At 45.8% G+C, this 22,509-nt stretch overlaps 1 protein-coding gene across 1 annotated transcript; it reads right to left on the reverse strand.

Annotated features, from left to right (window-relative positions):
• Positions 1-3,334: 3,334 nt before the first annotated feature.
• LOC123411359 (histone H3.2) lies at positions 3,335-3,986 on the reverse strand. The gene has a single exon (XM_045104288.1). It carries the CDS (start codon positions 3,898-3,900, stop codon positions 3,490-3,492), a length of 411 nt encoding a protein of 136 aa, XP_044960223.1. The 5' UTR covers positions 3,901-3,986; the 3' UTR covers positions 3,335-3,489.
• Between the last annotated feature and the right edge of the window lie 18,523 nt (positions 3,987-22,509).

The raw sequence follows: 22,509 nt of genomic DNA on the forward strand, positions 1-22,509 counted from the left end.
CAGTCAGGAGATTTTCCTGTTTGAAACGTTTTCTATGACTTATAAGTGGCAATTGTGGGTAATTTTCATCAATTTTATGGGCAATGTTAATGACGGACGACAGAAGCACTAATTGCTTTATTAATAGGTAAAGATAGTCATGTTGTTGTTGTTGTTTTCGAATGGATATAGTTATGTTGTTGTGATCTGAATCATGTTGTACCTATATAAGCAGGTGGGCTTATTGCGGGATTGTGTTATTTTCTACCGCGGTACTATTTATTGACTGACCTGAAATAAAGTGGTTGTTACGAATCAGTTTTTTTTAGCTGATTGTTACGAACCAGTTAGTATCAAAGGTTATGTAGAAGTGAAGTAAATTAAATTGAGTGTGCTTCAGTATCCCTTAAAACTTTTTCCACAAATCTCGATGCAGATCGATGGTTTCGATTAGAACGACCATTCTAATATAATTGGTAAACTGGTCCCTTTTAAATCATCCTCGTCTGATATCTCGTCGGAAACAACCCATAGGGTCCGCTTCTACACGCATTTCTCGACAACCAATAATAATATGTTAATATCAAGACGATACGAGTTGCATCATATCTATGCAACAACATAATATCAAGACCAAATCGAGACATTAAGAATGCACACGACAAATCACTCAAAGATGTAAAAGAGCGAAGAAAACCGATGCAGCCTACACACTTGCAACCGCCAGATCCAACCACTAGGGGTCAATTGGGTTTTTACCCCAAAGAGCATGCCTAAGCAGACTCCATACAAACACCTTCAACAAGAACATGGTGCATAAATACCACCATTGTCAAGTGCAACAATCATAGTTGGATCTAGGGTTTTCATCCCGGAGCTCGAGACCTGATGCTCTAAAAGCGTCCACCAAGCCAAAGTCATCATCTAGGTTTGTAACACAAGAATATAAAACATATGCACAATGAAGGACAAGGACTCTCCAATTATATTTTGCTAGTGAACATTAGAACTATAACTGATTGACATATAAAAATATGTACTTTTTTTAGAAAAGGAGGATTACCTCCGACCTCTGCATCAGCACGATGCATACAACCTATTTATTAATAATAAGGCAAACAAATTGCGGTTCAACATCGTCTCCGACAAAAGAAATCAAAAACATAGGTAAATATAAAAGTGCCACAACCGGCAAAATAGGCGTAGATGTCTACTCATCTATTCTATTATTGGACTGCCATCCAAACCGGTCGAAGATATCCCGCGCTACCGTCTCCCATCGGATAGACCCAGTAATCAAAGGCTCCCTGGTTTCTGCAGGAGTGAGTAATGACCATGTATGGATTAATGTCGCAGCTCTGTGTAGTACCTGCAAAAAGTGTATGTTTGTATGTCTGTCAAAAATCACATCATTCCTACAGTTCCATATAGCCCAAAAAAGTGCACAAACTCCAATACGAATGTGTCTAGCCATAGTCTTATCAACTCCATCTAGCCACGTTTCAAATAACGTGTCAATACTGTTCGGAGGTAAAATATGTACATAATTGACATCTTTTGTTTCCTTGCCAGCCTCTCATGGATTTGATCATAAACAAAACATAAGAGCAAAAGATTTGTGATTTTCAGAGGCACCTTGATTTCGACATCAACCATTTCTGTTGTTTTTCTTTATGGTGAACATGCAGTCCTCACATTGTTTTTCTAAAACCGGTCATATCCCCCGCCAATTGTTAAAGACACTGGCCACAGAAATCCTAGTGTCTCCACATTTGTTCTAAATCTAGGACGACTTTGTAGCACTTTTTTTTATCAAAATTAGGCCATGGTTGCTTGTTTGCGTATCAATTGGATTGTAATGATCATTAACACAAGTGTAGGACATGTCATGATACGCAACATGAAGGAATCACTTTAGTTTTTTGGTTTAGACCACACATACCCACCAGGTCAACAAGGATTGGTTGCCAACCACATGACATTCACATACCCACTTGAAATGACCAAATAATTAATGAAAAGCTCGTGGTAATCTCTCTCTGGAATCATTTCTGACATCCAATGTGTACACCAGTCGTTTTGGTTCATATCCATATCTGAAAATACAAGTGTCACGTACTACTGAAACTGGTTGGCCTTCCTCCTGTAGCTCCCGCATTATACTGAGGCTTGCTCTGGATTCTGTAACAGAGCTCACATACCCAAATGTGTACCACAAAGTTTGAAAACGGCGACATTGCAAGTGCAACGGCCTGCACAGAAGCCCAAAATTACGTGTGCTGGGATGGAATTCATGCCACAGAAGCTGCAATGAATATCATAGCATAATAACTGCAGTGATGAGTGGCTTGTACTCATGTCCGCTTCTAATCTCTCTAGAAAACTTTGAGACAGTCTCATAGACTGATCAAAGCCCAAGTTTAATCGAGAGAGTGCTGCTGACACCAAATTGCGCATTATGTCAGTTAACAGCGGTGTAGGATGATAAAGAAAATAATGGCCTTAAAGAAGGTCCTCTTATATACTCGCATAGGCTAACCACAGCACAAGTTTAATCACAGTACTTGTTTCTCTTATAAGGTACAACTGCATGTTGTAAACTTGTTACTCCCTCCGTTCCTAAATATAAGTCTTTTAAGAGATTTCACTAAGAGTCTACATACGAAACAAAATGAGTGAATCTACACTTTAAACTATGTCTATATACATCCGTATGTAGTCCACTAGTGGAACTTCTAAAAAGACTTATATTTAGGAACGGAGGGAGTAGATTAAATGGATAGTACTGAAGGGATCAGACAAAACAATTCTAGTAGTATCTACTGTCAACTCAAGTTTCTGATCCACAAGAATCATCATGGAGACATGGACAATCACAACCAGAAAAAAAAAACTCAGCACAAGAATCATCCCCAGAAGGATATCATTCAGCAAACATAACATCCAAAAGATCTGAGAAACGGAGATAAAGTAGATCACATCCATTGCAAATTTCCAACTAGTTCAAGGTGAAGTGGCGACATGTTTACGTGAATGTGATGAGGAATTCAGCTTCGTCTAATCCACATCAACCAGCCCAGCCAATTTCAGAATCACATAAACTGAGCCGAAAGCCCAAATAAAATCACCAAATGCCTGCAGAAACGGGCAAAAGAAAAGTGCAAGAAACTGAATCGCACAGGAACCAAAGATAAATAACAGATCGCCGCGGCAAAATCGCGAAGCCAATGGGGAACAGCATAGTGTCCAAACCTATCACTTGCATTATCACCTTTCTTCGTGTCACAAGAACAGTGCAGAATCACGGAGCTGCTGCTGCTTTATATTGAAAATAGTGACACTGTGGGGACAGAACTGGCATGATAACTGAACTTTTCCATTGCAATTTCATTCAAGCATCACGATACAAAGGATCAGACGACACATCATATCAACACAAACGAACAGAAGCACCGGACACACATCCGGACCACAGGACAAGACTGCTACTAGCCAGCGGCGACCCACAACCTAGGCGCGCTCCCCGCGGATGCGGCGGGCGAGCTGGATGTCCTTGGGCATGATTGTGACGCGCTTGGCGTGGATGGCGCAGAGGTTGGTGTCCTCGAAGAGCCCGACGAGGTACGCCTCGGCGGCCTCCTGGAGCGCGGAGACGGCGGAGGACTGGAAGCGGAGGTCGGTCTTGAAGTCCTGCGCGATCTCCCGGACGAGGCGCTGAAAGGGGAGCTTGCGGATGAGCAGCTCCGTGCTCTTCTGGTACTTGCGGATCTCCCGGAGCGCGACGGTTCCCGGGCGAAAACGGTGGGGCTTCTTGACGCCGCCGGTCGCCGGCGCCGACTTGCGCGCCGCCTTAGTCGCCAGCTGCTTCCTCGGGGCCTTGCCGCCGGTGGACTTGCGCGCCGTCTGCTTCGTGCGGGCCATCGGAGATGGGGGAGAAGGATCTGGCTGCTGCCGCTGCTGCTGGCTGTGGCGATTGGAGATTGGGATTTCGCTTGGCGGTGGTGGACTGGTGGAGGAATGGAGGTGGGTTTTAAAGGGGATCGGGGGATGCTTTGCGCGCGATGATTGTGTGATTCGGGTTTTGGCCAGGCGGGACGGGCGGCGGGGGATGGGACGAGAGCCGTTGGATCGGGCCCGAATGGAGGGTGTGGATTCGGGTTTGCGGCCATCACGCGGATCGCGATCCGTGGGCTCCATGAGCTGTCGTGCAAGTTGACAGCGGGGTGGACGAGCTCATCTTTGGCAGACTCGTAAACGAGTTAGAGCATCTTCAACCAGCGCCTTAATCGCCGCGCGCTAAAAATACTATGCAACATTGAAATACAATTTTTAGCGTGTCAGAGTGTGCCAGCTTCAGTGGTCACGTCAATGTATAGCGCACGCAAGCCGTTCAAGCGGACGCGCTAAAACTTAGCGCGTGCGAGCAGCCGGCGCTTGCATTTTGTTCATTTTAATAAAGATAAATATGGATATTTCAAACATAAAATAAAAAGACATAGCATAGTTTAATTCCACGACACATCAACAATCATGTCATGCCTCCCATGAGAGATGCAAAACTCATGCCTCTCATGCCCCCCATGGTAGCTCCGAAGCCACCCATACCTCATATGCCGCCCATGGTAGCTCCGACGGGGGCACGTGTGGCGACGGGCGCCACCCATGGCGCCATGAAAAGGATGCGCGCGAGACCGGTGCTCGGAGGAGCTCCAGCGGAGACGAGCCATAAGCTCGTCGGGCTAGGGTTTGCATCGGCGCTTGCAGGGACGGTGGAGGGATCGCGCGCGTATGAGGGGTGAGGGGGGTGTCGGTGCGGCTGTCCATCAGGCGGTTTCGACGGCGACGACGCGGGCAGGGCGAAGGCGCGTCGGCGCGGGGTGGAAGCGGAGTGGCAGCGCGAGCGCTAGATTGTCCAGAGCGCGGTAGCAGGCGCACGAAATTCAGGGCGTGTGATGCCATTTCGCGCCCCGCGCACTGGACTGTTTATAGCGCGCGCGCGTTTTTTACGTCTCTGTTGTAGCGCCCGAAGCGGCTGCGCGCTCTATAATTTTGTTTTTTGCAGCGTGACGCTTATATAACGCGGTCGTTGGAGATGCTTTTACTGATACACACTACAAAACTAAACATCATTGGCCGGCCAAATTACATCATCATTAACTAGTTTCTGACCCATCAGTGCCTTGAGGTGTGTGATGACTTGATTATCAAAGACCGGCCAGCAACGCAGCAAGTCATGTGGTATTAATATTTGTTAGAGGGGAAAGAGGGATACGATGAAATAGTTGTTGTATTGTTTGAGCCTCATGGACATAGATATAGGAGTACATAATTAACTTGGAGTACAAGGCAAGCCAGAATAATTCCTAGTCTATCTTATGTTTCCTAACTAATCACGATACTCAACATCCACCCGCAGTCACAACGGTAGCGACACAGACGGAGAGACTGGAGAAGAATCCGAAGGTAAGCCGACGGTCATCCCTCCACAGTCGTTACGGTCGGTGCATCACCGAAGTTGTGGCTGGAGTGAAAAAGCGACGAGGTTGCTCAAGCAAGGTGGTAGCCCTTTGTGTCGATGTCGAGGTAGCCGAGAGCGTAGGGTGACGTAGCCGTGGTCGAGGTAGCCGTGCGAAAAATGTCATGGTCAATGTCGAGCCGGGGTAGTCGGTGTCGAGGAAGTCGACGTGGAGCTGCAGGCGCAAGGAGGCGCCGAGTTAGTCATGGGCGCAATGGTGTCAAAGAAGTTGTGCGCCGGGAAGAAGACGTAGTTGACGACGCGTAGCACCGGGTTTGCCAAGCCCGGGGACGCATCATGGATGAAGGCACGCATCGGTGTTGTCAGCATCACGCATGCGGAGACGGACGAAGTCGATGTTGACGATGCGTCGCTCCAGGCTTGCCAGGCCTGGGAACACACCGGGACGAAGGCACGCTTCAGTGTTGCCAGCACCAGGCATGCGTAGACGGGGACCTACACACAACTTGTACGCCATGTCGAGGAGGTTAGCAGAGAAGGACTCGATGATGGTTGTAGCGCAAACCGGTGGCGGCGATGAAGTGGTCAGGGAAGACGATGGCGACGCTGGCGATGAACTGGTGTTGGACGAAGATGAAGGAGGTGGATGGGCGGCATGGCTTGAGTGAGTGAGCTGCAGTAGCACCAAAGGAGAGCGGCGGTGGCTGGTTAGGAGCGCGGCAGCGATGCTCCAAGTAGGTGAGGAAGAGCCCGACAGCATGATGAAGACCGGCGCGGATGATAGCATTCCTACGCCGAAGGACGGGGTGCGGTGCATACCATAGGAAGTCGATGCGCGGGGACGGCAAAGTGGACCGCGCGGATCGGGGCGACGGTGGGAAGACCTCGGGATGGTGGCGTAGACCGTGTGTCGTGACGCTATGGCCCAAAGGGGCGACGCAACGGCGGTGTGCGGGTCGATGCAACCATGGGGACGGCCTCGGGCGGTTGCGGGGACCGTGTGCCGCCGCACTATAGCCCAAAGGGGCGGTGTAGAAATGCCTCGTGAGTCGGGGCAACCGTAGGGAGAACCGCTGGGCGGCGGAGCGGCGGCCCGACGGGGCAACGTAGCGGTAGCCCGTTGCTCGATCGGTGGAGGGGTGCGCTGTACTTGGGGGCAGCCTTCACAGGAACTGCGGAGGCGCATGCAACCGACTGATCAGGGCAGTCATACGGTGCAGATGGAGTCAATCGTGACGAGAGGGTTCAATCCGATCGCACGCGAGGTCGGGGGTGCTACTCGGTGATGATGACGGCGTCATGGACGATGAAGCGAGATGGTCGAGCAAACCAAGGCGACGGCGGCCGACGGGGAACGACATGCCAGAGGAGGCCGACGATGGGCCGGGGAGCCCGAGGCATCCGACAAGCCGAGAGAGTCGGCAGTCCCGGCGCAACAGCGAGCCCGACAACCGGCGAGACCAAGGCAGCCGGTGAGGGGGCGGCAACCGGCATGCCTAAGGAAACCGATGATCCCAAGGCGACAGGCGAGTAGCGACGAAGACGGAAGATGGGTGATACAGACGTCCTGTTCAGCGCGGGGCGACGACGACGGTGTAAGTGACGGGGCGGGCAGATGCGCGGACGAGGGCCATGATGGGCCGCCACGTCGCGCAAGGCCTCCAGGTCGAAGTAAAGGCCGGTTGGTCACGCCATGTCGGAGTAGGCGCGCAGGTGTCGATGACGGCGGCGGACGACACAACTCGATCTTAGATCAGAAAACCAAAAAGGAAGAACGTCGATCAAGAGACCGGCAAAAGAGAGAAAGCATGTATCAAGAGTTCAGGAAAAAAGACTCTCTAGGGCAGCCGGTCAACAAGACCAGCGGACGAACCCTAGGTACGGGCGACGCGGCCCTTGGCAACGGTCATGGAGGCCGACCGCCATGATAATTTCTAGTCTATCTTATGTTTCTTAACTTGTAGTACAAAACAAGCCATGATAATTTCTAGTCTATCTTATGTTTCTTAACTAATCATGATACTCAGCAATATTGACCTTCAGATGGTCAGTGTTAACAATTCCGTTCACCATTGCATTCCTGCACTTTATTTAGATATGGTTACCAACAATGCAACCAAAATTGATAGAAAGATATAGCACAATACACAAGCATAATCATTCATTTGCACATTGCTTTTCATAACATAATTCATGTGTACATTTGCACCACTTATAGCTAACGGCTCGAGAATACTAGACAAAGCTAGGCACTTCACATTGAGCCTCTTAACAAACTAGAGAGAGGACTCATATTTTCTCACCGATCTCTATACTAATTTATAAACCCTTTAGTCATCTTATTTTGTGCAATGCCACTAAAATGTAAATCTGCACACAACAAGAATTCTGGACAATTAGCATAAATATTTGTTGATTCATTTGACACACATGTAGTTAAGAATATAATGCATAAGTTTAATACATTCAGTTCGAGGACTCTCTCGGCTTCTCAAAGAAGCAACAAATGGATATTTGTTGTGTGTGTGAAGATGGCATAATATTCCGACATTTGTTTCAAATTCTAAGAAACTATTCCTCCTCGCTTCTTTTATTTTTTCACAATGCAACTGAAATATATGGCATGTGCAATAGAAATATTCTCTTTAGATTGCTGAGTTTGATTAGACATAAAAAAGTAAAGTAATATGCAAAAACCAAGTATAGCATTGAACAACATTCCACTATATCTCCTAATGAGGGAGTTGGTTGCATTTATACTATTTTCGTTCGATGAAATCTTCATCACTATATTGTCACGAGACAGGGCAACCCACAAGAGCATTTTCTAACACATATATGGAAGAGTAATATTTTCTAAGATATTCATAGGTACGTGGAACACATAACAATTGTAAGATTCATAGCAAGAAAATTACATGCATCCCGGAATTTTAACACATTTGTGACATGGATAGCATAGTTGAAACTACAACATAGTTACGAAGGAATGGAGCTCACCAACGTGGCCAACATCACACTCGAAGAACATTGGAGTACATGTTGTGTCTACTACCATGCACCCAGGCACGTATACACATCTGACAGAAGGGCAGATCCCCGAGGCAAAGCAACCCCGAAAAGAACCCAACTATGACCCAGGTGAACGATCGGGGGTGTCGGCACGGGAGACCTGGCATCCCACATAGTGCGGCGGTTGATGGATAGGAATGCGACAATGGCCCGATGGGAGAGCGCCACCATGACATCTGGATGGCTTGCGAGAAAGGCCACCCCCAATTAGTGGCCGAAGCGAGAGGATGGATAGTAGGGAGGTCGGCGGGAGGGACGGACTAGACACGGGAGTGAGGGTAAAGAATGGTAACATGGAGTGGATGATTATTATAACAGGTTGCATACAAACAATATTGACCGATGAAAAAAGAGAAGGGTCAGACTTAAGTTGGTTGTACAAAGTGGTCATATGAAGTAGTCGGTTAGTGACTATAATCGATCCCATTTGATCATCAATACATCATATCACAAACCAATCATTTTTTAACCGGTCCGTGATAACCTACAAACTAAGACTACGTATACATATCACTAACACATCGTGTCTGGATGACCAATGCTAAGCCTCATCACTGATGTGTGGTCAATGCCCGGTCGGTGATGAGTGGTGAGTGTTATTCGATTCTACATTAGTGGCATCATATGAGCTAATTTGAAGCATTGAAATTAAGACATTTAATTGGAGACAACCAAATGGCTGGCGACTTCTCATTCAGATCAAAATCATCACATAAAAGCATGCAATAAGTTTAAGTTTGCTAATGTTAGACTTAAAAAGATGGTGCTAAATCATTTGGTGTAGTTTTTGGATTGCATATATTGCACATATGGGATAACCCTCTTGGTCTCTCATAATTTGAATTTTTAATGCAAAGCATAACATTTCTAGATTCATGTATTGCCATATATCTTGAGATTTGCACTAAAGTATGAATATGTCGTGGTAGATTGAGTTGTCATAACAGGGCAATCAGGTGATTGATGCTTGCAATACTGACATCATACATACGTATATGCCAACAACAATACCCTATTTTTCAAATTATAGGGTCGGGAATAAGCTAAGGGTTTATCACCACTGTCATCAATTCATTCTATTACCAAAATAGAAATACAATAATTTATCAGATCCTCACATCATGCTACAAAACTGATGAATCTGGATAGACCATCCTCTAGATCTATTGTTCCACGAGGCTGGAAAATAGTCCACTCCCCAAATAACATGCTATCTCTACTTCATTAATACAATCAACCCACCCAACAAAATATTCCAAAATAAAATGTGGCGTGCAATAAAGTAGATGAATCACACAATGGATCGTAACATTACCTCACGTCGAATTGTATTATAGGCACTATTTGGATTGAGCCACACATCGCCCTACCAAAATTTTGGCATGACCAAGGAAAGCATGACGAAAACATTGGTTATACGTTGTTTGCTTTGTAGTCTGCATAAAAGTTGGCAAAATGTTAGGCTATCATTTGGTTTATGGCCAAATGACTCGACAAACATCTGGCAATTCATGTTGGTGTGTTTGTTTGCCTCCAAAAACTGAATTTGGTTTGTGACCAGCCAATTAAACATTATATTATGTACTCAATAATAAGATTGTGAACAGACTAAATTTAACTATAACCCTCTCAATGATAAGATTTGAAGTGGACCAATGTTTCAGATTGGCACAATTCACACAAATTCTTATATACAACATGCCCATTCATGAGCCAAATTAATCGAAAGTCTACATATACTAATTAACCATCTTCCTCAACATGCCCGTGGAGCAGAGAGAAGAATAAACAGAAATAGAACCATGATTAGGATGAATACTATAGGCTTTTATGATGACTATGGACATAAAGTTAAATTCTTTGGGCTGGTTGGGAAAAGTTAAAACTTCCTAAGAAGGAGGGTGGCCTTAGTTTCTAGGATCTTCACTCCTTCAACATGACGATGCTTGTGAAGCGGGGGTAGTGACTTATACAAGCTCGTGACTCTTTGTGCACAAATTCTTCGAGCCAAGTAATTCATGCATGGAGACATTCTTTTATGTGATACGGGCCGGCTCGTAGGCACGTCAGGCCCGCTAGCCTGTTAGTTTTTTATTTTATTTTTAGGCTATTATTTGGGCTGATTTTGGCCTGTTAGGTTGTTTTTTGGGCCTATTTTAATATATTGGGCTGTGTTTTGGGCCGATTTTGGCCTATTAGGTTTTTTTATCCTATATATATAAAAATAAGTAAAAAAATAAACGGGTCGTGCCGTGCTGGCCCGCGTGCCCAACCCTCCGGCCCAGGCATGGCCCGAGGCGTGCCGCATGCCTAGCACGACCCGTTTAAATCGTGTCGGGCCGGGCCCATGTCGTGTCGTCGTGGCGGGCTGGCGGGCCGGCCTGTTTAGCCCGGCCCGTTTGGCCAGGTTTGGTTCATCTGATGAGATCATCGTGGATCAAGTGGGAGCCACCATGGGTATCGAGACCCCGCTGATGGTTATTGGCCGGAGAGGTGTCTCGGTCATGTCTGCGTGTTTCCCGAATCCGTAGGGTCTACACACTTAAGGTTCGATGACACTAGGGTTATAGGGAATTGTTATACGAGGTTACCGAAAGTTGTTCGGAGTCCCGGATGAGATCTCGGACGTCACGAGGAGCTCTGGAATGGTCCGAAGGTAAAGATTGATACATAGGATGGATGGTTTTGGACACCGGAAATGTTTCGGGCGTCACCGGTAGCGTACTAGGACCACCGGAAATGGTCCCGGGGGTCCACCGGGAGGGGCCACCTGCCCCAAGAGGTAGCATGGGCCAAAAGGTGGAGGGCAACCAGCCCAAAGTGGGCTGGTGCGCCTCCCATAGACGGGCCCAAGGTGCAGGAGGTGGAGAGGGGGGGGGAAACCCTAGGCGCTGGTGGGCCTAAGGCCCACCTAGGGGTGCGCCACCCCCTCCCCCTGCCCTGGCCGCCGCACCTCCCATCTAGGGGGGCTGCTGCACCACCTAGGGTGGGAACCCTAGGGGTGGCACCCCCTCCCTCCTCCTATATATACCTAGGGGTTTGGGGCTGTTTTGGACACCGTTTCTTCTCTCCCTCGGCGCAACCCTCCTCCCCTCCCTCCTCCTCCTCCCACGGTGCTTGGCGAAGCCGTGCCGAGAGACCTCGTCTCTCCATCGACACCATGCCGTCCTGCTGCCGGAGATCTTCCCCAACCACTCCCTCCTCCTTGCTGGATCAAGGTGCGGGAGACGTCACCGGGCTGCACGTGTGTTGAACGCGGAGGTGCCGTGGTTCGGCACTAGACCGGAATCACACCGCAATCTGAATCGCCGCGAGTACGACTCCATCAACCGCGTTCTAGCAACGCTTCCGCTCAGCGTTCTTCAAAGGTATGAAGATGCACTCACCCCTCTATCATTGCTGGTCTCTCCATAGGAAGATCTGAATATGGCGTAGGAAAATTTTGAATTTATGCTACGTTACCCAACAGTGGTATCAGAGCCAGGTGTTGTATGCGTAGATTCTATGTACGAGTAGAACACAAAAGGTTATGGGCGATGATTTGTCAATTGCTTGCCGCTACTAGTCTTATTCTTTTCCGGCGGTATTGTGGGATGAAGCGGACCGGACCGACCTTACACGTACGCTTACGTGAGACTGGTTCCACTGACAGACATGCACACCGTGCATAAAGGTGGCTAGCGGGTGTCTGTCTCTCCCACTCTAGTCGGATTGGATTTGATGAAAAGGGTCCTTATGAAGGGTAAATAGCTTTGGCATATCATCGTTGTGGCTGTCACATAGGTAAGAAGGCGTTCTTGCTAGAAACCCAAACCAGCCACGTAAAACTTGCAACAACAATTAGAGGATGTCTAACTTGTTTTTGCAGGGTTTGACATGTGATGTGATATGGCCAAAGTTGTGATGTTGCATGTGTGATGTATGAGATGATCATGTTACTGTAATAGGATTCACGACTTGCATGTCGATGAGTATGACAACCGGTAGGAGCCATAGGAGTTGTCTTAATTTATTGTATGAGATGCAACGCCATGTGTTTACTACTTTTACTTCATTGCTAACGGTTAGCTATAGTAGTAGTGATAGTAGTAGTTGGCGTGACGACTTCACAGACACACGATGATGGAGATCATGATGATGGAGATCATGGTGTCACGCCGGTGACAATGATGATCATGCGATGCCTGAAGATGGAGATCGAAAGAGAAGAGATGATAATGGCCATATCATGTCACTATATGATTGCATGTGATGTTTATCATGTTTTTCATCTTATTTCTTAGAACGACGGTAGCATAATAAGATGATCCCTCTTAAAATTTCGATAACGTATTCCCCTAAGTGTGCACCATTGTGAAGGATCGTTGTCTCGAAGCACCACGTGATGATCGGGTGTGATAGATTCTAACGTTCGCAAACAACGGGTGTAAGCCAAATTTACACACACAAAACACTTAGGTTGACTCGACGAGCTTATCATGTATAGACATGACCTCGAATACAAGAGACCGAAAGGTCGAACATGAGTCGTATGGTTGAATACGATCAGCATGAAGTTGCTCACCATGACGACTAGTCTGTCTCACTCCATGTGACGGAGAGGTATCTCTGGTCCCACTCGGTAGAACATCATCATGAGCTCAATGTGATTAAGAAGTTAGTCACAGGATGACGTGCTACAGAACGAGCAAAGAGACTTACCGGTAACGAGATTGAACAAGGTATAGGTATAGCGACGATTGAATCTCGGGCAAGTTCTATACCGACAGACAAAGGGAACTTTATACGGGATTGATTGAATCCTTGACATCGTGGTTCATCCGATGAGATCATCGTGGAGCATGTGGGAGCCACCATGGGTATCCAGACCCTGCTGATGGTTATTGACCGGAGAGGTGTCTCGGTCATGTCTGCGTGTTTCCCGAACCCGTAGGGTCTACACACTTAAGGTTCGATGACACTAGGGTTATAGGGAATTGTTATACGAGGTTACCGAAAGTTGTTCGGAGTCCCGTATGAGATCCCGGACGTCACAAGGAGCTCCGGAATGGTCCGGAGGTAAAGATTGATATATAGGATGGATGATTTTGGACACCAGAAATGTTTCGGGCATCACTAGTAGCGTACCGGGACCACCGGAAATGGTCCCGGGGGTCCACCAGGAGGGGCCACGTGCCCCAAGAGGTAGCATGGGCCAAAAGGTGGATGCCAACCAGCCCAAAGTGGGCTGGTGCGCCTCCCACAAAGGGGCCCAAGGCGCAGGAGGTGGAGAGGGGGGGGGAACCCTAGGCGCCGGTGGGCCTAAGGCCCACCTAGGGGTGCGCCACCCCCTCCTCCTGCCCTGGCGGCAGCACCTCCCATCTGGGGGGGGGCTGCCGAACCACCTAGGGTGGAAACCCTAGGGGTGGCACCCCCTCCCCTCCTTCTATATATACCTAGGGGTTTGGGGCTGTTTTGGACACCATTTCTTCTCTCCCTCGGCGCAGCCCTGCTCCCCTCCTTCCTCCTCCTCCCACGGTGCTTTGTGAAGCCCTGCCGAGAGACCTCGTCTCTCCATCGACACCACGCCATCGTGCTGCCAGAGATATTCCCCAACCTCTCCCTCCTCCTTGCTGGATCAAGGTGCGGGAGACGTCATCGGGTTGCACGTGTGTTGAACGCAGAGGTGTCGTGGTTCCGCACTAGATCGGAATCACACCGCGATCTGAGTCGCTGCGAGTACGACTCCTTCAACCGCGTTCTAGCAACGCTTCCGCTCAGCGATCTTCAAAGGTATGAAGATGCACTCACCCCTCTCTCGTTGCTGGTCTCTCGATAGGAAGATCTGAATATGGCGTAGGAAAATTTTGAATTTATGCTACGTTACCCAACAGTGATGACACACAAGTATAGGGAATCTATCATAGTCCTTTCGTTAAGTAAGAGTGTCGAACCCAACGAGGAGTGGAAGGAAATGACAAGCGGTTTTCAGTAAAGTATTCTCTGCAAGCACTGAAATTATCAGTAACAGATAGTTTTGTGATAAGATAATTCGTAACGGGTAGCAAGTAACAAATGTAACAATGCTGCAACAAGGTGGCCCAATCCTTTTTGTAGCAAAGGACAAGCCTGGACAACTGTTCCATAAGGAAAAGCGCTCCCGAGGACACATGGGAATTTATGTAAAGCTAGTTTTCATCATGCTCATATGATTCACGTTCGTTACTTTGATAATTTGGTATGTGGATGGACCGGTGCTTGGGTGCTACCCTTACTTGGACAAACATCCCACTTATGATAAACCTCTCTCGCAAGCATCCGCAACTACGAAAGAAGAATTAAGATAAATCTAACCATAGCATGAAACATATGGATCCAAATCAGCCCCTTACGAAGCAATGCATAAACTAGGGTTTAAGCTTTTGTCACTCTAGCAACCCATCATCTACTTATTACTTCCCAATGCCTTCCCCTAGGCCCAAATAATGGTGCAGTGTCATGTAGTCAACCTTCACATGACACCACTAGAGAAGAGACAACATACATCTTATCAAAATATCGAACGAATACCGAATTCACATTATTACTTATAACAAGACTTATCCCATGTCCTCAGGAACAAACGCAACTGCTCAAAAAGCATATTCATGTTCATAACCAGAGGAGTATTAATAATAATTAAGGATCTGAACATATAATCTTCCACCAAATAAACCAACTAGCATCAACTACAAGGAGTAATCAACACTACTAGCAACCCACAGGTACCAATCTAAGGTTTTGAGACAAAGATCGGATACAAGAGATGAACTAGGGTTTGGAGAGGAGATGGTACTGATGAAGATGTAGATGGAGATTGACCCCCTCTCGATGAGAGGATCGTTGGTGATGACGATGGCTTCGATTTCCCCTCTGGGAGGGAAGTTTCCCCGGCGGAATAGCTCCGCCGGAGCTCTAGATTGGTTCCGAAGTTCCACCTCGAGACGGCGGCGCCACATCCCAAAAGGTAAGATATGATTTTTTCCAGGTCAAAACCCTTTATATAGTAGAAGATGGACACCGGAGGCCTGCCAGGGGGCCCACAAGCCTGCAGGGCGTAGTCAGGGGGGTAGTCTGCGTCCCTAGCTTGTGACCTCCTGGTGGGTCCCCTCCAGTATTTCTTTTGCCCAATATTTTTTGATATATTCCAAAACAATTCTGTGTAACTTTTCAGGAATTTTGGATTTGTGCAGAATAGGTCTCTCAGATTTGCTCCTTTTCCAGTCCAGAATTCCACGTGTCGGCATTCTCCCTCTTCATGTAAACCTTGTAAAATAAGAGAGAAAAGGCATAAGTATTGTACCATAATGTGTATTAACACCCATAATGCAATAAATATCGATACAAAAGCATGATGCAAAATGGACGTATCAACTCCCCCAAGCTTAGACCTCGCTTGTCCTCAAGCGAAAGCCGAGATCGAGAAATATGCCCACATGTTTAGAGATAGAGGTGTCGATAAAATAAAATATGGACATGAAGGCATCATGGTTATATTTAGAACAACAAAACGTATTGATATAGAATATCTTATGCTAGAGTAACAATTCATTCACAAGGTAAAATATGAATCAAGAACTCTATTGAGATCTAACAAACTATGGTTTCAATCATTGAAGCAATTCAAATTTATAGCAACGTAGGAAAGAGTCAATATAAGAGCTTGTAAAGCAAATACACATACTCAATCATCTTATGGTCTTTCATAATTGCTAACACTCACGCGGTACCTATGAGGTCAAAGCTTCAATAAGACACACAAAAAGATAGGGGCTTATAGTTTTGCCTCCTAACGATTTACCTCAAGGGTAATGTCAACAATAATAACTCATGACCACCCACATCCGAGTGGATATATTTGTCTAGATCATTCCCCAACACATGACGCTTGCCAAAAGATAAAGGTGAAATAAAGGAAATGGTGAAGATCACCACGATTCATACATAAAGGTAAGTACTAGAAAGTAAAGGTAATAGATAGGCCCTTCGCAGAGGGAAGCAAAGGTTATCATGCGATTTTATAGTTGGATGCGCAACCTCTTAATGCAAAAGAACATCACTTTATATTGCCCCTTGTGATAAAGAACTTTATTATGCAGTCTGTCGCTTTTATTTGTTCTATATCACAAGTTCGTATAGAGTTTATTTTCCTCGCACTAATAAATCACACATATTTAAAGAGTGATTTTTATTGCTTGCACCGATGACAACTTACTTGAAGGATCTTACTCAATCAATAGGTAGGTATGGTGGACTCTCAAGGCAAAACTCAGTTAAAGGTTTTTGGATGCACAAGTAGTAGCTCTACTTGGTGCAGATTTTTTTGGCTAATATGAGGTGGAAGCAAGCAACACATGTTGAAGGATCTACAACCATATAACTTCTTATTCGGAAATAAGCAAACATAACTCATTATGTTGTCTTCCTTATCCAACATCAACTTCTTAACATATATTTTAATGAGTGCTCACAATCATAAAATATGTGCAAGATAATATATTTATATGTGAACCTTTCTTTCTTTATTACTTCCTTATAATTGCAACAATGACCAATAGCTTTGTTTGTCAACTGACAACAAATTTCAATCGACATACTTTTTATATGTGAAGTCATCACTTCCCATAAGACCATTACGTATGCTCTTTTGCTTTTATTCTAAACTTATTTCTATTTATTTTTTCTCAAGATCATAGCAAGCAAGCAAAGCCCTTGACTCAAAACTACTCTTTATTATATAACTCTCAGACTTGCTTACATAGGGGGGACATAAAGAAAAACTAAAAACTAAATCACACTAAAGCTTTATTCTACTAGATCAAGATATAACCAAAAGGATCGAACAAAGAAAAACGAAGAAAGTAAAAAAGGTGCGATGGTGATACGATACCGGGGCACTTCCCCCAAGCTTGGCACAAGCCAAGGGGAGTGCCCATACCCATGTGTTTTGTTGTCTTTCTTCGGAGGTGGTGATGTTGGAGTTGTTGGTGAGGTTTGATAACCCACAAGTATAGGGGGTCGCAACAGTTTTCGAGGGTAGAGTATTCAACCCAAATTTGTTGATTCGACACAAGGGGAAGCCAAAGAATATTCTCGAGTATTAGCAGTTGAGTTGTCAATTCAACCACACCTGAAAGACTTAGTATCCGCAACAAAGTATCAGTAGAAAAGTAGTGTGATAGCAACAGTAGCAACAGTAACAGCAGCAGTGACAACAGTAGCAGCAGAGTAACAGTAGCAACAGTGACAGCAGTAGCGACAGAGTAACAGTAGCAGCAGTGACAACAGTAGCAACAAGGTAACAGTAGCAGCAGTGACAACAGTAGCGGCAAAGTAACATAACAAGGACCAGTAGGAAAAACTCGTAGGCATTGGATCGGTGATGGATGATTATGCCGTATGATATTCATCATGCAACAGTTAAAACACAGAGAGATATGTAACTAGCTCCAGTTCGTCAATGTAATGTAGGCATGCATTCCGTAGGTAGTCATACGTGCTTAGGGAAAAGAACTTGCATGACATCTATTGTCCATCCCTCCTGTGGCAGAGGGGTCCTAATGGAAACTACAGGATATTAAGGTTCTCCTTTTAATAGAGAACCGGAACAACGCATTAGCACTTAGTGAATACATGAACTCCTCATAATATGGTCATCTCCGGGAGTGGTTCCGGTTATTGTCACTCTGGGGTTGCCGGGTCATAACACAAAGTAGGTGACTACAACTTGCAAGATAGGATCAAGAACACACATATATTGACGAGAACATAATAGGTTCAGATCTGAAATCATGGCACTCGGGCCCTAGTGACAAGCATTAAGCATGGCAAAGTAGTAGCAACATCAATCTCAGAACATAGTGGATGTTAGGGATCAATCCCCATCAAAACTAACTCGATTACATGATAGATCTCATCCAACCCATCACCGTCCAGCAAGCCTACGATGAGATTACTCATGAACGGTGAAGAGCATCATGGAATTGGCGATGAAGGAAGGTTGGTGATGACGATGGCGACGATCTCCCCTCTTCGGAGCCCAGAACAGACTCCAGATCTGCCCTCCAGAGGAAGAACAGGTGGTGGCGGCGCCTGTGTATCATAAAACGCGATGAACTCTTCTCTTTGATTTTTTTCGGACGAAAGGGACTAAATAGAGCTGGAGTTGGAGGCGGTGGAGCTCTGAGGGCCGTGATACGTCTCCATCGTATCTACTTTTCCAAACTCTTTTGCCCTTGTTTTGGACTCTAATTTGCATGATTTGAATGGAACTAACATGGACTGACGCTATTTTCAGCAGAATTGCCTTGGTGTTGTTTTTGCGCAGAAATAAAAGTTCTCCAAACGTCCTGAAAATATACGGAGATTATTTTTGGAAAATATGAAAAATACCTGCGCAAAGATCCACCGAAGGGGGTGGGCGAGTGGGCCACAAGCCGTGTACCCGCCACCCCCTGGTGGCGTCTAGCAAGCTTGTGGGGCCCATGTGGCTCTGCCGCCCCCAATCTCAGCTCTATAAGTTCACTTTCGTCCCAGAAAAAATAAAGAGAGAAGATTTCGTCGTGTTTGCAATACGGAGGCGCCGCCACATCCTGTTCTTCATCTGGAGGGCAGATCTGGAGTCCGTTTTGGGCTCCGGAGAGGGGAAATCTTCGCCATCGTCATCATCAACCTTCTTCCATCTCCAATTCCATGAAGCTCTTCGTAGTTCGTGAGTAATCTATTCGTAGGCTCGTGGGGCGGTGATGAGTAGGATGAGATCTATCATGTAATCGAGTTAGTTTTGACGGGGATTGATCTCTAGTATCCACTATGTTGTGAGATTGATGTTGCTACTACTTTGCCATGCTTAATGCTTGTCACTAGGGCCCGAGTGCCATGATTTTATATCTGAAATTATTATGTTGTCACCAATATATGTGTGTTTTAGATCCGATCTTGCAAGTTGTAGTTACCTACTATGTGTTATGACCCAGCAACCCCGGAGTGACAATAACGGGAACCACTCCCGGTGATGACTATAGTTTGAGGAGTTCATGTGTTCACCAAGTGCTAATGCGTTGGTCCGGTTCTTTATTAAAAGGAGAACCTTAATATCCCGTAGTTTCATTTTGGACCCCGCTGCCACAGGAGGGATGGACAATAGATGTCATGCAAGTTCTTTTCCCTAAGCACATATGACGACACACGGAATGCATGCCTACATCACATTGACGAACGGGAGCTAGCCACATATCTCTCCGTATTATAACTATTGCATGATGAATATCATCCAAACAAATCACCGACCCATTGCCTACGAGTTTGTCCTACTATTGCTGTTACTTGTCTTGCTCTGCTGCTACTGTTGTTACTTGTCTTGCTCTGCTGCTACTGCTGTTACTAGTGTCGCTTGCTACTGTTGCTACTTGCTACTGCTGTCACTATTGTTGTTCCTTGCCACTGCTATTACTCGTTACACTGCTGCTACCTGCTACAATTTTGATTCGCTCGTCGTTGACGGGAACTGACAATTTCCGGCGACGGGCAACTTCTGGCGCCATTGATACAATCGTTAGGAATAGTCTGCCATCAACATATCGTTTCTGACATCGTTGTTATCTACTTTGCTACTGACTCTTTGCTTGCAGATACTAATCTTTCAGGTGTGGTTGAATCTGATAAATTCAGCTGCTAATACTCGAGAGTATCCTCTGACCTCCTTTTGGCGTATCAACAAATTTGGGTCGAATACTCTACCCTCGAAAACTGCTGCGATCCCACGCGTTGGTGGGCCGTCAACAACATTCTTGTAGTTTCGATTGCCGGAGAGTGCTAGTAGCATTCTTTTGGTGCCGTTGCAGGGGAAGGTCTGCTGTCACGGAGTCAACATTTTTCTGGCGCCGTTGCCGGGGAGGTATTGCTATATTCTATGAGTCACTTGGGATTTATATCTGCTGATCACTATGAAGAATCTGAAGGATCCAAAAACCAAAGTCTTGACCTCAACTACGAGGGGAGGTAAGGAACTGCCATCTAGCTCTGCACTTGATTCACCTTCAGTTATGAGTAAGTTTGCGACATCACCTCCTGCTAGAAATCTTGATATGTCGCCTATGCGTGATGATACTATGCTTGATACTATGCCTGATGATACTATGCTTGATACTGCTTTGCCTGATATTGCTAGAGATGCTATGCCTGATATTGCTAGAGATGCTATGCCTGATGATGCTATGCTTGATACTGCTAGAGATACTACTTTGCATGATGTTCCACTAGGGGTGTTCCTTGATGCTCATATTGCTAGAGTTACTGCCAATGCTCGTGATGCTTCTGAAACTGCCAATACTATTGAGATAGAACCTGCTTTTGCTCCTGCTAGATCTAGCTCTCCTAGATCTGAATTGCCTGATATACCTGAGGGTTACGTTATGGAGGGAGAGATAGCTGAGGATTTTCTTGCGTGTATGGATGCCTATGACGCTGAGAAATTACTTCTCAAGTGGAAGGAAAAATCTCTGAAAGTTAGGATGAAATACGACCCGAAGTTTGCCACTTCACCTATCTTTATCACCGATAAGGATTATGAATTCTCTGTCGATCCTGAGATAATCTCTCTAGTCGAATCTGATCCTTTCCACGGTTATGAGTCTGAGACGGTCGTAGCCCATCTTACCAAACTACACGATATAGCCACCCTTTTCACTAGTGAGGAGAAGATCCGCCACTACTATATCCTCAAGCCGTTTCCTTTCTCTCTAAAGGATGACGCTAAAGCCTGGTTCACCTCTCTTGCTCCTGGATGTGTGAGTAGTCCCCAGGATATGGTCTATTACTTGTGTGAGAAATATTTCCCTGCCCATAAGAAGCAAGCTGCTTTGCAGGAAATATACAACTTTGCTCAACTCCAAGAAGAGAGTCTCCCACAAGCTTGGGGGAGGCTCGTCCAGCTACATAATGCTTTGCCTGATCACCCTCTTAAGAAGAACGAGATACTTGATATCTTCTATAACGGACTTACCGATGCCTCTAGAGACCACCTAGATAGTTGTGTCGGTTGTGTTTTTAGGGAACGAACTGTAGCACAAGCTGAGACCCTTCTGAATAACATCTTGATCAACGATAATGCTTGGACTATTCCCGAACCACCTCCTAAGACAACTCCGAAGAAAAGAGGTATTCTATTCCTCAGTTCCGAAGATATGCAAGAAGCCAAGAAATCTATGCAAGAGAAAGGCATTAGATCTGAAGATGTCAAAAATCTACCACCCATCGAAGAGATCCATGGTCTCGATAACCCGATACAAGTAGTAGAAGTGAATTCTCTGCGTAGGTTTGATGAGAGTGATATTCCTTTTGACAAACCTGCTAGACTATGCTTTGATGAATTTGACAACTTTGTTGCCAAACAACAGAGTTTCAATGATTATGTTAGCAAACATTTGGAACAAAGTACTCGTATGCTTAGCCATTTAAGTGCTTGTGTAGACAGAAATGTCAATGATGTGAAGCTTCTGAGTAAACATGCCTATATGATTAGTACTCAGGTAGAACAAGTACTTAAAGCTCAGAATGACTTGCTCAATGAATTAAATGAAAACTCTGTCAGAGTCATTACTAGAGGAGGCAAAATGATTCAGGAACCTTGGTATCCTGAAGGTCATCCTAAGAGAATTGATAAAGATTCTCAAGGAGTCAATGCTGATACACCTAGTCTTCCTAAGGAGAAGAAGAAGGATGATAGAAACCTACATGCGAGTTCACCGAATACTGTCACACCCGAAGAACCTAATGATATTTCTGCGTCTGATGCAGAAACACAATCTGGTGATGAACATGAACCTGGTGATAATATGGACAGTGATGTTCATAATAATGCTCAACCGAGCAATGATGAGGATGTGGAGATTGAACCTATGGTTAATCCTGATAACCCACAACCTAAGAGATATGATAAGAATGACTTCACTGCTAGGAAGCAT

The sequence above is a fragment of the Hordeum vulgare genome, chromosome 7H, assembly GCF_904849725.1.
Source record: "Hordeum vulgare subsp. vulgare chromosome 7H, MorexV3_pseudomolecules_assembly, whole genome shotgun sequence".
In the NCBI taxonomy this organism is placed as follows: Eukaryota; Viridiplantae; Streptophyta; class Magnoliopsida; order Poales; family Poaceae; genus Hordeum; species Hordeum vulgare.

Excerpts from the sequence above, each read along its gene's own strand:
- LOC123411359 (XM_045104288.1), bottom strand. The coding sequence starts at position 3,900 with ATGGCCCGCACGAAGCAGACGGCGCGCAAGTCCACCGGCGGCAAGGCC.